Raw genomic sequence first — 16,142 nt, forward strand, 5'->3', positions numbered from 1 at the left:
CCTCCATTATTTTCTCATGCCGGAGTCCCTTTAACAAATAATTTGGGGCCAGAGAAAGAAGCTTCAGGGGCAAGGACAGACGTTATGACCGCCACTGCGCTAAAATCTTCCTTTATTACATCACCCCCCAAAAATATGAGATCAAGAATACAGTAGGTTGACGCGTTTCGGTCTTAGTCATAACCCTGGGTTCATGGATTATGACTAAGGCCGTGTAGCCGAAACGCGTCAACCTACTGTGTTCTTGATCTCATTTTCACTGAGACTTTCAACAGATGTGCAACTGCCTAGTCGCTGGTATGGACTCTTATGCATGCCATAGACGGGTCAAAAACCAGCCATTTAAAATAAATAAATAAATAATTAAAAAAAAAAAAAAAAAAAAAAAAAAAAAAAAAAATCGGTCGTTCAATAGGCCGTTACCACCAATGGTAAAAAAAAGGCCGATTTTCGTCCTATCTACGGCCGGCATTTAATTACTTCTGTCCCTTGCAGAGAGCTCCGCTATTATATTTGACATGAAAAAGTATAGCGGTTGCAACAATGTATCTATTTGTATCCATTTCGGACACAGATGTTTTTATTCGGATACAAATAGATACATTGTTGCAACCGCTATACTTTTTCATGTCAAATATAATAGCGGTCTGGCATTCTTTTTCTTTCCCTTTCTTCTTCTTGCAGGTCACGGCTCACGGATTTTTTTATCGGTAAAACGATTTGCCCATCATTGCCAGCAAAATCGGCTGATTTTTTCCCAACTTTTCCGATAATAAAAATGTGCCAAAATCCCAAAAAACGGCCGACCAATTAATACACTAACGGTGCGAAAATCAGCCTATTTTTTTTTTTTTTCGGGCGAAAAATCAGCCGATTTTCGACCTGTCTATGGCCTGCCTTAGTCGGGGAGTAGCACCTTCTTCGTTTTTTGTCTGCCCACAAGAAAATTGTTTCACCAGATTCTTTAAAGCCCACCTGAAGTCTCACTTTTTATCTCATTATAGTCGTCTACTCTTGCCATAATCTTTAACCAAATTTTTAGGTGCAAAATGTCCTAAAATTCATTTTTCAGTAAAAATGCAGCTCCTTCCCTTACATTGCAGTGCCCTGTGCTGGCAGAGCTGAGTAACAGTCATACCCCTCACCACCAGTGCGTTCACATAGGCACGTATTGTCTGACCAGCTCTGTTACTGAGTGCTGATTATTGCTTGCACTGGCTCTAACGTTGGTGCCAATTACACTACATAAGATAATTTGGACACCCTGCACAGATAAAGGTGGAGGTAAGACTATGAAAATAGATTATTTATTTCAGGTACTTCTATAGCACTGTCAATTTACACATATATATATTGTACATTCACATCAGTCCCTAACCCTCAAGGGGTGTACAATCTAAGGTCCCTAACTCACATTCATACATACACATACTAGGGACAATTTAGAAAGGATCCAATTAACCTACTAGCATGTCTTTGGAGTGTGGGAGGAAACCGGAGTACCCGGAGGAAACCCACACAAGCACAGGGAGAACATGCAAACTCCAGGCAGGAGGCGCCATGGTCGGGAATCGAACCCATGACCCAATATGAATATGAACAATATCTGACTGCATCTTTATTTCTGTCAATTCAATTCGGCTTACAAAGCCATCCACAACTCTGCCCCCAGCTACATCACCAACCTGGTCTCAAAATAGCAAACTGCTCTCTTCGATCCTCCCAAGCCCTGCTGCTCTCTAGTTCCCCCGTCACCTCCTCCCATGCTCGCCTCCAGGACTTCTCCCAAGCTTCTCCCATCCTATGGAACTCCCTACCCCAATCTGTCCGACTATCTCCTATAGACGATCCCTGAAAACCTCTCTCTTCAATGAAGGCTATGCTGCTTTTAAGTAGTAAACTGCTTTTACTTTCTCCATCAGCTCATCCCCCACAGCTATTATCACTTCCTCCTAGATTGTAAGCTCTAAGGAGCAGGGCCCTCCGTTTCCTCTTGTACCAAACTGTACTGTAACTGTAATGCCTGCATGCATTTTGTAATTTGCTACACAAACCGTTGGCGCCATATAAATCCTGTATAATAATAAAAACCCCTTTCTGTTGACAGTACCCCCTTCTCACCTACAGTACACAGCCTCACTGATGTGGGTCTTTATCCATGGGGCAACATATAGGCACACCAGTCTTTGTCCAGGGAGGGTGCTGCATAGCAAGCTCCCAGCACAGAGATCCTCGGGTCTTATAACAACGATCGGGACCCAGGAATCCCAGCCTCTGATTGGCTATCAATAATCAGTCCCTTTGCAGCCCACCCGTGTTTTCTCTCTTCTGAATGGAGAGAAAGATACACTTGCAGGGAAGAAAGATGTAAAACAAAAATGTGTAAATAAATAAAATATTTAAAAAAATAAAGAAAAAAAATAGCTAGATTATGGTTTGATCAAGATTAGTGTTAGGTAAAGGTCAAAGAGGTCAGGGTCATTTTATTTGGGTAGCATTTTTTTTTTTAAAAAGCATTTTTTAAATTGGTATCAGCGTCACTAATACCCGCCATAGATGGGTTGAAAATCAGCCGATTTTCGCACTGTTAGTGGGGTAATTGGTCGGCCGTTTTTTGGATTTTTTTTTATCGGTCATATTGGAAGATTCGCGGCCAATTTTGACGATCTTCTGATTTTCCCAGCAATTATGGGCAAATCGGTCGATCGTTTTACCGATAAAAAATCTGCGCATGAGCTGCGACCTGCAAGGGACAGAAATTATGGGGTGAACTTTGATTTTGTCAGCCGATTTTTTTTTTTACCTTTGGTGGCAATGTCAGCCAACTGAACGACCGATTTTTTGTTTTTTTCTCCGAAAAAGCAGCCGATTTTTGACCCGTCTAGGCCCTGCATTAGTGTGTTTTAGGTTGGAAAAAAAAGTAAAATGCACACCATTGTTTCTGGACTCTTCTACAGGTACAAATAACATGTGTGGTATCGTTGAGATCGTCAGGAGCAGGAGAATATATTTTGGGTTGCTCTTGGATGGTAAGTTGTAATAGTAGCAAGAACTATGCATACATTTAAAAGCGATTTTTTTTTTTTTTTTTTTTTGTTTTTTTTTTAAAACCAGTTTTCTATTAATAAAAAAAAAAAATAAAAAAAATCAGGAGAGATCCATTACCATTTACCACCAAAAGAAAGTCCAATTTGTCCCGAAAAACAAGGTATAATCCACCTGGATGTACAAAGCAGTAAAGTGGTTGCGATGATATGGATAGTTTTACTGATACATGTCAAAGTTGCAAAATTGTGTTCGACCATTAACACTTAGGCCCCTTTCACACGGGCGTTCTGTTTTTTCAATAGTTCAGTCACGCTTTTTCCCCCAAAAAAAAAAACCGCATCAGCTCACATCAGTTTTTCATCCATCCGTTCAGTTTATCGGAAGAAAAATAGGGGTTTCTTTCCATTTAAAAAAAAAAAAAAGGATGTTAACAGATGCGGACATTAACCACTTGCCTACCAGGCACTTATACCCCCTTATTTACCAGGCCAATTTTCAGCTTTCAGCGCTGCCGCACTTTGATTGACAATTGCACGGTCATGCAACATTGTACCCATATGAAATTTTGATCATTTTTTTCTCACAAATAGAGCTTTCTTTTGGTGGTATTTAATCGCCACTGGGCGCTTTACTTTTTGCGCTATAAATAAAAAAAGTGCAAAAAATTTGAAAAAAAAAAAAGTTTCTTTGTTTCTATTATAAAAATTTTCAAACAGGTACTTTTTTCTCCTTCATTGATGTGCGTTGATGAGGCAGCACTGATGGGCACTGACAGGCGGCACTGATGGGCACTGAAAGGCAGTACTAATGAGGTGTCACGGATAGGCGGCACTAATATGCAGCACTGATAGGCGGCACTGATAGGTGACACTGATGATGGGTACTGATAGACGGCACTGACTGGCATCACTGCTGGGCACTGACTGGCGGCACTGACTGGCACAACCGCTGGGCACTGACTGGCAGCACTGCTGGGCTGCACTGGTGGGTGGCACTGGTGGGCAGCACTGGTGGGTGGCACTGGTGGGCACAGGTGGGTGGGCACAGGTGGGTGGCACTGCTGGGCACAGGTAGGTGGCACTTCTGGGCACAGGTGTGTGACACTGCAGAGTGGCACAGGTGGGTGCACTGCTGGGCACAGGTGGGTGATCTGCTGGGCACAGGTGGGCGGAGCTAGTGGGCGCACTGCTGGGCACAGGTGGGCGGAACTTGCGGGTTGCACTACTGGGCACCGATCATCAGTGCCCTGATGATCGGTGCCGATCCCCGCTCTGACAACTGCCGGTTCTCGGCAGTACTTTCCTCACGATCTGACAGCGTGAGGAAAGTGCAGCCGAGAACCGGCACTTGCATTTCCCTCTGATCAGCGTGTCATTGGACACCGCTGATCATATGGTAAAAGGCCGCTGTGATTGGCCTTTTACCACATCACGTGATCAGCTGTGTCCGTAGGACACAGCGCTCACGGAAATCACCGGGTGCGCGCCCCCTGGGGCGCGCAGGAAAGCGCGTTCTGGGAGGACGTCATATGACGTCCACTCAGAACTGGCTGGCCGCAGTGCAGCCGTCATTTGGCTATCTGCGGTCGGCAACTAGTTAACGGATGTAAACAGATGACCATCCATTTACATCCACTAGTCCATAGAAATACATGGGGGTCTGTTTTTCATCCGTGCACAGACAGATGAAAAATGGACATACGGAACGCCTGTGTGAAAAGGGCCTTAAGGGGTTAAAAAGAAAGAAAAAAATAAAAACAAACGAAAAAAACAAACAAACTCTGTGTAAAGTCCAGATTTTAATTCACAGCCTACACACAAACACCCTCCAGTGGTCATACGATGTCAATTCATTTTATTAGTTTACAGTATACTAGGTACACCGCAGGTTCAAGGTTAGGTATATAATTTTTCTGCAATACATTTTCTTTTGTTACAACCAAGTTGATTTTTCACCAGAAAGTGAACAAATCTTAAATCACAAGTGCTATTTATATTAAAGTCCATGATTCCAATTAATTACAAAACAAAAGTAAAAAAAAAAAAAAAATTACAGTAATTACAGTTAAAATAATCATCCTAGGTATGCTCAGAGGCCGATCAGCAGGTCTGGAGGAGACACACTACAAATAACACATTGTTTCCAGGTCAATGGCACAGAATATCAACACTTTGTTTGACAAAGAAGGGCTCTTAAAAGGTTCGGTTAAACCAAACCCAATATTTCAGTTTGGAGTAAAGTAGAAAGGTAAAAATCACTCCATGGTACTTGTATTGTCCTGGAGCTCCAGTGGCAATATCCCTGCACAAGAGTTCCCATCTCCAACCATCTGCTGTGTTTGGGACTCTGGTGGAGAGAGCTCACCACTGGAACCCCACCATCAGACATAGGAAGACAGTGATTCCCCTCTTGAGTATCCACCCAAAATGAAAGATCTTTTAGGTTGGAGTGACTCCTTAAGAGATCACCAAAAAAAGTACAAATTTGTTTAAAGAGGCTCAGGCAACAACTGGCTCTCTGCCTGCCCGTGGACCACAGATCCAAGCTTGCACTACTGAAGACACAACCCACCATATTCTGTTTCCAGCTCCCAGAACGATTGCCAGAACTGAGTAGCTGGAAAAGATTTGTCCTTCAATGTCCTATCGTCAATCCATCTGGGATCCGCCTCGGCAAAGTCAATTGCACACTGCCATAAAACAGCACTGATCACGTAGGCACCGGTTTTCCCTCAAGTTCTTTTCAGTAGTGGTTCCAACATGGAGAAGGTGGCCTCGACCACCCTCCCCACAGCCAGTATTAAGCAGGGACCCGGATCCCGAAGTACTTCCGCAGCTGTTCCAGAAACACGAAGGTCAAGACTGTGTGTGGGACGAGCCTGATGCCAGCCGGAACAAGACCCTGAAAGTGAAGAATAAGAGGTCAGACAGAAGGATCGTACACATTCGCCATCATGAAGGAGAGAAGCCTTTTCCAAAAGTTTTCATTCTTCCCACTAAAGTACAATATGAATTCTCCGGAAAAAGAAAAGAGCCACCACTCTGATGTCATTTACAGATGTGCTCAAAAGTTCGCATCCCCTGGCAGAAAAACTTTTTGGCATTTATTTTGAAAATATGACCGAACACGGCAAAAAACTTTTTATGGAAGGATGATGATCATATGAAGCCATTTATTATCACATAGTTGTTTGGCTCCTTTTTAAATCACAGTGATAACAGAAATCCCCCAAATGGCCCGGATCAAAAGTTTTTCTCCCCTGGAATGTTTGGCCTGGGTACAGACACACAAGGTGACACACACGGGTTAAAATGGCAATTAAAAGGTTAACTTCCCACATCTGTGGCTTTTTAACCACTTGCCGGCCAGCCGCTGTATATAAAACGGCCGGACGGTGGCAGTACAGGGGCGGGTTGCGGTTCATAAACGGCACCCGCCTTTTTGGACTGTGCACGCTCCCTGGGTGCCCGCTGTGTCCTCCGGACACAGTGGAACACCGATCGTCACAACCTCTGTGTGAGGTCCCGATCATGTGATCACTGATTGGCCAATCAGTAATCACATGAATAGTAGTAACCTAGATGTCACTTCTGACATCATTGCTTACTACGTGTGAAATCTGTGAATGATCACAGAAGTCACATGGTACAAGGCTATTCACAACAGCCTTGTACCATGTGACAAGCTGTGACCAATCACAGCTCACACAGTAGTTCTCAATGGCTGCAAGAATGCAGCCAGAGAGAAGGAGAAATGATTGCTTTTACAGCCTTTATGGGTGTAAACATTCTTTCACCAATGTTTGTAGAAGCAGTCTGCATGCCTAGGTGATGATTTTATATTCCTGTGGCCATGGAGGGGATTGGAACACCTGAATCCAATGATTTGGAGGGTGGGGCCAATACTTTTGGCAATATAGTGTATTACACACATTAACACTTGTTAGGCGCACACTTAACCCCTTGATTACCCTGAGATGTTAACCCCTTCCTAGCCAGTGTCATTAGTAACAGTGACTGTATATAGTATTATCACTGATTACTGCATTAGTGTCACTGGTGATGTCAGTGTCAGTCAGTTCCCACCCAGTGTCAGATTGCCTGTTGCACAGTTCCATTATAAGTCACTGATCACTGTCATTGGTAGTATATAAAAAAAAAAGAAATCCCAGTTTATAAAACATAGTTTGTAGACGCTCTAACTTTCATGCAAACCAATCAATATACACTCATTGGGAATTTTTTTTTTTTTTTTTTTTTTACCAGAGGCATGTAGCTGAATACATTTTAGCCTAAATTTATGAAGAAATTAGATTACTGGATATGTTTAATAGCAGAAAGTAAAAAATATTGTGGGGTTTTTCTTTCAAAATTTTTGGTCTTTTTTTCATTTATCTAATTAAATATATAAAATCCAGTGGTGATCAAATACCACCAAAAGGAAGCTCTATTTTTGTGAAAAAAAATTTATATAAATTTAATTTGGGTACAGCGTTGCATGACTATGCAATTACCAGTTAAAGTAGCATACTGCTAAATAGCAAAAAAAGACCTGGTCATTAAGGTGGCAAAACCTTCTGGAGTGGTTAACCACACTTAGATGCATTTTTTTGTGTGTTTGTTGATGCACATGTCGGTATGCGTTGTGTGTTGCCCATTCAAGATCACTGGTCCCACTGTGTATCCAGAAGCCAATAAACAAACCACACCACAACATCTGTATGTATGTATGTATGTTGTATATCAAAGAAAATGTCCACACACAGCTTTATGGTACCCCATGCATAAGTGTAGTGGGCCCAGACACCCCTTTAACCCTCCCCCTTCCTGCTATTACCTTGTAAAAGGCCAGGGGTCCCAGTTTTGCCGTCTCCATGGCACAGTGAGCAACTCCCTGGTGGACAAGAGACAGACGCAGCACAGGTTAGGAACAGGAAAATGCCAAGAGTCAGAGAATGGGCATCAATACAACACCTACCCTGTACTCCCCCTTGGAATTCATCAGTCGTGTCTTCAGGACGTCTAGCGGCTGACAAAGGAATGTAGCACATCCACCCTGCAGAGCACACATGGCTGCCGTTAGATCATAGACAGCTCCTCCTCACATTAAATAAAGTGCACCTCCACCCTAAACGGTAAACTTGACATTGTTCAGCAAAATAAAAACCATATAAATCCACATTGTAACACTTTTTTTGCTTGGGTTTGTAGCGCCTCTTAGGAGAAAGACAGCGAGAAAGACAGACAGAACAATGATCAACATAACAAAAGTAAGCACCAGAGAGACAGCAATAAAAAGAAATAAAAGAAAAAAGGAGAAGGAGAGAGAAAGAAGTATAAAAATAAAACAAATAAAAATAGAGAGCAAAAAGGAAAGAGCGAGAGAAAGCAATCAAAAGAAAAAGGAGAGAGAGAAAGAAAGACAAAAAAAAAGGAAAATAGAGGGTATGAGATAGAGGCAGAGAGCGTGCTAGAGCAGTGTGGGAGGGGAGGAGGGGGAGAGAGAGAGGGAGGGGGAGGGAGAGAGGGAGGGGGAGGGAGGGGGAGGGAGAGAGGGAGGGGGAGGGAGGGGGAGGGAGAGAGGGAGGGGGAGGGAGAGGAGGGAGGAGAGAGAGGGAGAGGAGGGAGGAGAGAGAGGGAGAGGAGGGAGGAGAGAGAGGGAGAGGAGGGAGGAGAGAGAGGGAGAGGAGGGAGGAGAGAGAGGAAGAGGAGGGAGGAGAGAGAGGGAGAGGAGGGAGGAGAGAGAGGGAGAGGAGGGAGGAGAGAGAGGGAGAGGAGGGGGGGAGGGAAAGAGAGAGGGAGGAGAGAGAGGGAGAGGAGGGAGGAGAGAGAGGGAGAGGAGGGGGGGAGGGAGGAGAGAGAGGGAGAGGAGGGGGGGAGGGAAAGAGAGAGGGAGGAGAGAGAGGGAGAGGAGGGAGGAGAGAGAGGGAGAGGAGGGAGGAGAGAGAGGGAGAGGAGGGGGGGAGGGAAAGAGAGAGGGAGGGGAGGGGGAAGAGGGAAAGAGAGAAGGAGAGGAGGGGGGAGAGGGAAAGAGAGAGAGGGAGGAGGGGGGAGGGAGGGGGAGGAGGGGGGAGGGAGGGAGAGGAGGGGGGAGGGAGGGAGAGGAGGGGGGGGGGAGGGAGAGGAGGGGGGGGGAGGGAGAGGAGGGGGGGGAGAGGAGGAGGGGGGAGGGAGAGGAGGTGGGGGGAGGAGGAGGGGGAGGAGGAAGGAGGGAGAGGAGGAGGGAGAGGGAGAGAGGGAGAGGAGGGGGGAGAGAGGGAGAGAGGGAGAGAGGGAGAGGAGGGGGGGAGAGGGAGAGGAGGGGAGAGGAGGGGAGGAGAGGGAGAGGAGGGGAGAGGAGGGGAGAGGAGGGGAGAGGAGGGGAGAGGAGGGGGGAGAGAGGGAGAGGAGGGGGGAGAGAGGGAGAGGAGGGGGGAGAGAGAGAGGAGGGGGGAGAGAGAGAGGAGGGGGGAGAGAGGGAGAGGAGGGGGGAGAGAGGGAGAGGAGGGGGAGGGAGAGGAGGGGGAGAGAGAGGAAGAGAGAGAGAGAGAGGGGGGGAGAGGAAGAGAGAGGGGGAATGTAGCACATCCACCCTGCAGAGCACACATGGCTGCCGTTAGATCATAGACAGCTCCTCCTCACATTAAATAAAGTGCACCTCCACCCTAAACGGTAAACTTGACATTGTTCAGCAAAATAAAAACCATATAAATCCACATTGTAACACTTTTTTTGCTTGGGTTTGTAGCGCCTCTTAGGAGAAAGACAGCGAGAAAGACAGACAGAACAATGATCAACATAACAAAAGTAAGCACCAGAGAGACAGCAATAAAAAGAAATAAAAGAAAAAAGGAGAAGGAGAGAGAAAGAAGTATAAAAATAAAACAAATAAAAATAGAGAGCAAAAAGGAAAGAGCGAGAGAAAGCAATCAAAAGAAAAAGGAGAGAGAGAAAGAAAGACAAAAAAAAAGGAAAATAGAGGGTATGAGATAGAGGCAGAGAGCGTGCTAGAGCAGTGTGGGAGGGGAGGAGGGGGAGAGAGAGAGGGAGGGGGAGGGAGAGAGGGAGGGGGAGGGAGAGAGGGAGGGGGAGGGAGAGAGGGAGGGGGAGAGAGAGAGGGAGGGGGAGAGAGAGGGAGAGGAGGGAGGAGAGAGAGGGAGAGGAGGGGGGAGGGAAAGAGAGAGGGAGGAGAGAGAGGGAGAGGAGGGAGGAGAGAGAGGGAGGGAAAGAGAGAGGGAGGGGGAAGAGGGAAAGAGAGAAGGAGAGGAGGGGGGAGAGGGAAAGAGAGAGAGGGAGGAGGGGGGAGGGAGGGAGAGGAGGGGGGGAGGGAGAGGAGGGGGGGGGGGGGAGGGAGAGGAGGGGGGGGAGAGGAGGAGGGGGGAGGGAGGGAGAGGAGGAGGGGGGAGGGAGAGGAGGTGGGGGGAGGAGGAGGGGGAGGAGGAAGGAGGGAGGGGAGGAGGAAGGAGGGAGAGGAGGAGGGGGGAGGGGGAGGGGGAGGGGGAGGAGGAGGGGGAGGGAGGGAGAGGAGGGGGGAGAGAGGGAGAGGGAGAGAGGGAGAGGAGGGGGGAGAGAGGGAGAGGGAGAGAGGGAGAGGAGGGGGGAGAGAGGGAGAGGAGGGGGGGAGAGGGGGGAGAGGGGGGGAGAGGGAGAGGAGAGAGGGGGGGAGAGGGAGAGGAGGGGAGAGGAGGGGGGGAGAGGAGGGGGGAGAGAGGGAGAGGAGGGGAGAGGAGGGGGGGAGAGGGAGAGGAGGGGAGAGGAGGGGGGAGAGAGGGAGAGGAGGGGGGAGAGAGGGAGAGGAGGGGGGAGAGAGGGAGAGGAGGGGGGAGAGAGGGAGAGGAGGGGGGAGAGAGGGAGAGGAGGGGGAGGGAGAGGAGGGGGAGGGAGAGGAGGGGGAGGGAGAGGGGGGGGAGAGGAAGAGAGAGGGGGAGGAAGAGAGAGGGGGAGGAAGAGAGAGGGGGAGGAAGAGAGAGGGGGAGGGGGAGGGAGAGAGAGGAAGGGAGGGAGGGAGGGAGGGAGGGGAGGGAGAGGGAGAGAGAGAGAGAAAGATAATGCAATTAAGAGAAAGACAGAGACAAAACAAGAATAAGCAACAACACAAGAGAGAAAACAAAGAAAAAAAAAAAAAAAAGGAACGATAGAGGGGAAAAAAAAAAAAAAAAGAGAAAAACAGAGAGTAATAAGGGCAGAAATGTCTCTCACCGAGCACCAGAGACGCCCAAAAGGTAGGCGTGATCTAACCTCGGACAAACACTGATGTTCTCTCTCTTACATAACAAACAAAAAACAAAAAAAAAAAAAACTTACTGCAATTGAACTGGCAAGAAAGTGGGTGAAAATGTTATCAGACATGACGCCGGAGCTGAGAACTAGCTGCTTAGCCTGGTCATAGCAAGCCAACTGCAAGAGATAAAACACAGCAATCACACACGAGTCACATGACATCAAATACCTCTGTACACCCAGATATTACTATATAAAAGAAGTGGTGACATCATTACTGTGCCGTAAGAAGAGCTGTGGGAGGGACACAGCAGGTCCCACCCACAGCAGACTGCCTGCCAAAAACTGCTGGAGGGGGCGGAGACCAGACCAGTCACCCGGCACAAGGAGAGAGAGCAGCAGGAAGCTCCTGGACAAAGGCAAAGTGTCACATTAGATTACTGCACAGATCTGGAATATTTAATTAAAGTATTACTAAACCCAGGACCCTGCATTCACTATATCCCGTCTCCCCGGACCCTGCATTCACTATATCCCGTCCCCCCGGACCCCGCATTCACTATATCCGTCTCCCCGGACCCTGCATTCACTATATCCCGTCTCCCCGGACCCTGCATTCACTATATCCCGTCTCCCCGGACCCTGCATTCACTATATCCCGTCCCCCCGGACCCCGCATTCACTATATCCCGCCCCCCCGGACCCCGCATTCACTATATCCCGTCCCCCCGGACCCCACATTCACTATATCCGGTCCCCCCGGACCCCACATTCACTATATCCGGTCTCCCCGGACCCCGCATTCACTATATCCGGTCTCCCCGGACCCCGCATTCACTATATCCGGTCTCCCCCGGACCCCGCATTCACTATATCCGGTCTCCCCCGGACCCCGCATTCACTATATCCGGTCTCCCCCGGACCCCGCATTCACTATATCCGGTCTCCCCCGGACCCCGCATTCACTATATCCGGTCTCCCCCGGACCCCGCATTCACTATATCCGGTCTCCCCCGGACCCCGCATTCACTATATCCGGTCTCCCCCGGACCCCGCATTCACTATATCCGGTCTCCCCCGGACCCCGCATTCACTATATCCGGTCTCCCCCGGACCCCGCATTCACTATATCCGGTCTCCCCGGACCCCGCATTCACTATATCCGGTCTCCCCGGACCCTGCATTCACTATATCTGGTCTCCCCCGGACCCTGCATTCACTATATCTGGTCTCCCACAGTACACAGAATATGGAAATGCAATTATTTTAGCAAATATAAACTGCTAAATACCTTTTCTCATCAGCAGTATATAGCAGTCTTGTGACTTCTATCAGTGTCCAGCTGAGCACTGAATAAAGCTTGTAGGAGTTTTCTTTCTGCTCTAGAAAGATGCAGGACCCCTGACCTCTGTTTGGACAGCACTGATTGGCCCTGTGCTGATCACATGCACTGTCCCAAGAAAAAAACAAAAAACAAAAAAAAAAACCTCTCTATCCATACACACCAAACTGACCATGTGCAATGACCCTGATCTTCCCCTTCTTCCAGTGCCCTCTCTTATCTCCTGATAAGACATATCGTGTGGAGACACTTTGCACATGCTCAGTTTAGTGTGTATTGCTAGAGAGTTTTCAGGTTATCAGAGCCTTACCTGGCCCACAGTTACAAGGGCTCCCCTGCTGGATGCCATGGTGCCCCCCGAGAAAAGCTTCCGGAATCCCTCTAAATGATAAGAAGAAGAGTATATTATTCCTTTCACAAGCACAGCCATACCAATGTCACACAATTGCATCAAAACTACCTTCTCTGAGGACTCTGTACATGCCGTCCAACGCATGAGCATAGCTAAAGGGGAGACAGAGGAGAGGACAATCACACTGAGAATTTAGGAGCCGCATACTCGAATATACAACCCAATAAGGAATTATATTGCTTAACAAAACTGAGCCACTGCAGAAGACGAGTCGTATATGTGGGGGCTCAAATTTTTCTTGAGGGGATGTTATGTGCTTGGGTGCAACTTTGATTTTTTTTTTCACTAATATAAAAAAAAATTCTACTTAAATTTTTTTTTCCATCACATAGGGGACACAAAAGTCCCTTATGTGATGATTTTTTGGTGACAGGTTCTCTTTAATGAGACATGCGGGGTCTAAAAGACCCCACATGTCTCCCCTGAATGTAATGCAGTGTACGTCGCACCGCATTACATTCTTTCCAGGAATCTATGAATGGGGACATGAAAGTCACGTCAAACGGGGAGGGGAGCGGACATGTTCGCTCTCCTCCCTCCCCTCTAAATGCCAGCGCACACAGAGCCAGTCCCGGGCTTGCAGATGGACAAGTGGAGCCCGGGAGACTAGGTGGGGGGGGGGGGGGGGGGGGAGTTCACACGTGGGGGGCTAGGCTGGCACTGTAGGCCGTGTGGAAGCAATTGAATGTTTCCACCTAACATGTGAGCCCTGCTGCTCACATGTCCACCTGCTGGTGGACAACAGAACTACCACCTCCCACTCTGGGAAGCACAGTGCCACCAGCAAGTGATCCAGGTCCTGACAGGTGTGTGTGTGTACATATACCCGCACACACAGGGAAACCAAAATTCATCCAAACACCAGCAAACTGGAAACAAAGCAAATGCTAAGATACAAGTGAACCATAACAATATAATGAAAATGCTTAACTAGCAACCTAGTAACAGAAACCCTAACAAACAAACTATATACAATATTTACACCAGTAGGGAACATGGATAAACAGGGTAATACCAGAGAAGCAAGGAAGGGAGGGGGGGGACCTAGAAAAAAAGAAGCAGATATAAGGCAGTAGGGTGCAGAGTACAAGATGCAGGACACTAGCAAGATCAGAAGCAAGATAAATGGCAAGCAGTATCTCCTGGCAAAGCTAAACACTGAAGGGAAGTAGTAGAGGGAGGAGTAAATACCTTCTCAGCAGCCAGCATCAGACTGATTACTGGAAACTGCTGGGAGACACCTGCTGGTGGACACCAGTACTACCACCTCCCACTCTGGGAAGCGCAGTGCCACCAGCAAGTGATCCATTTCTTGACAGGACACATTCAGCACACAGGCTGGTATGGACAGTTCAAACTGGCATGGAAAGCAGGCGTTTAAAGGGGCGTTTTTAACGCTCCTCAAAACGCCTATGCAAATGAGACTATGGGCAGCACACAGTGCTGTTCACATTATCAAAACATGAAGAGTTAAGGTCGCCTTGCTTCAAAACTGAAGCCTCATGTCATGGCAAGTGTGAAGCTTTTCAATACCTCCTATTCAAATCTATGGTGACGCCCCACAGACACCCTGGCAGGTGTTTGAAGGGCATTTGCACTGCAGTTGTAATAACATTTTATTATAGGTGTTTGTGGTGCGGTTTAAATGCTTGTAAGACGCTTATTAAAAATGCTGCAAAACTGCACATAGGGCGTTTGGGGAGCATTTTTAAACGCCTGTAAAAAAAGCCAGTCTAATGCCCATACTAAAGCTCATCAATGCCTGTCTATTGCCTATACTAAAGCTTTAGGTGCATTTGGTAGGAGTCAGAAATGTAGTCAAGTGTAAACAAACCCTAAAAGGTGAACCTGAAGAACATCACTTACTTGCGTCTCAGGTGGGCCGGAAGTTTCACGTCATTTTGCATTCTGGAAGATAAAATTAAACAAAAAAGCAAAGATTAAACCAAATTATAGTCAACACAGAAAGATATGTTGCAAGATTGACAAATATAGATTGACTAAAAAAAAAACACTTCTTTGCAAAATAATGCATCTATGTTCATATAGCCCTGCTGTGTTCTATGGCTCTACAGCAGGGGTCTCCAGACTTTCTAAACAAAGGGTCAGTTTTCAGACTTCAGGTGGGGCGAACTTTGACTATTGGGAGTAGAAAAGGTTGTGACATAAGTGGGAATAGACAATGCCTCATCTTTGGTGTCAGTGGGAGGTTATTGTGACCCATCATTATGGTCATTGGACCCCATTGTTGGTATCATTGGGAGAAATAGTGCCCCATCGTTGATGTCATTGGGAGGAATAGTGCCCCATCGTTGATGTCATTGGGAGGAATTGTGCCCCATCGTTGATGTCAGTGGGAGGAATTGTGCCCCATCGTTGATGTCAGTGGGAGGAATAGTGTCCCATCGTTGATGTCATTGGGAGGAATTGTGCCCCATGGTTGATGTCATTGGGAGGAATTGTGCCCCATGGTTGATGTCATTGGGGGGAATTGTGTCCCATCGTTGATGTCATTGGGGGGAATTGTGCCCCATCGTTGATGTCATTGGGGGGAATTGTGCCCCATCGTTGATGTCATTGGGGGGAATTGTGCCCCATCGTTGATGTCATTGGGGGGAATTGTGCCCCATCGTTGATGTCATTGGGGGGAATTGTGCCCCATCGTTGATGTCATTGGGGGGAATTGTGCCCCATCGTTGATGTCATTGGGGGGAATTGTGCCCCATCGTTGATGTCATTGGGGGGAATTGTGCCCCATCGTTGATGTCATTGGGGGGAATTGTGCCCCATCGTTGATGTCATTGGGGGGAATTGTGCCCCATCGTTGATGTCATTGGGGGGAATTGTGCCCCATCGTTGATGTCATTGGGGGGAATTGTGCCCCATCGTTGATGTCATTGGGGGGAATTGTGCCCCATCGTTGATGTCATTGGGGGGAATTGTGCCCCATCGTTGATGTCATTGGGGGGAATTGTGCCCCATCGTTGATGTCATTTGGGGGAATTGTGCCCCATCGTTGATGTCATTGGGGGGAATTGTGCTCCATCGTTGATGTCATTGGGAGGAATTGTGCCCCATCGTTGATGTCATTGGGAGGAATTGTGCCACATCGTTGATGTCATTGGGAGGAATTGTGTCCCAT

The 16,142-nt window shown here is 47.5% G+C and overlaps 1 protein-coding gene across 1 annotated transcript in view; it reads right to left on the minus strand.

Annotated features, from left to right (window-relative positions):
- Positions 1-4,833: 4,833 nt before the first annotated feature.
- Positions 4,834-16,142, minus strand: part of SLC25A10 (solute carrier family 25 member 10) — a 48,882-nt gene continuing 37,573 nt past the window's right edge. Inside the window, exons 5-11 of the mRNA XM_089657517.1 lie at positions 14,867-14,908; positions 13,049-13,092; positions 12,899-12,969; positions 11,331-11,423; positions 8,026-8,103; positions 7,885-7,941; positions 4,834-5,949 (exon numbers count right to left, since the gene is read on the minus strand). Coding sequence (XP_089513643.1) covers positions 5,848-5,949; positions 7,885-7,941; positions 8,026-8,103; positions 11,331-11,423; positions 12,899-12,969; positions 13,049-13,092; positions 14,867-14,908 — 487 coding nt within the window. The 3' untranslated portion in view covers positions 4,834-5,847. The remainder of the gene's footprint in view (positions 5,950-7,884; positions 7,942-8,025; positions 8,104-11,330; positions 11,424-12,898; positions 12,970-13,048; positions 13,093-14,866; positions 14,909-16,142) is intronic.

The sequence above is a fragment of the Staurois parvus genome, unplaced genomic scaffold (assembly GCF_062004578.1).
Source record: "Staurois parvus isolate SC_StPar_1 unplaced genomic scaffold, SC_StPar_1.0 ptg001008l, whole genome shotgun sequence".
NCBI classification, from domain to species: domain Eukaryota; kingdom Metazoa; phylum Chordata; class Amphibia; order Anura; family Ranidae; genus Staurois; species Staurois parvus.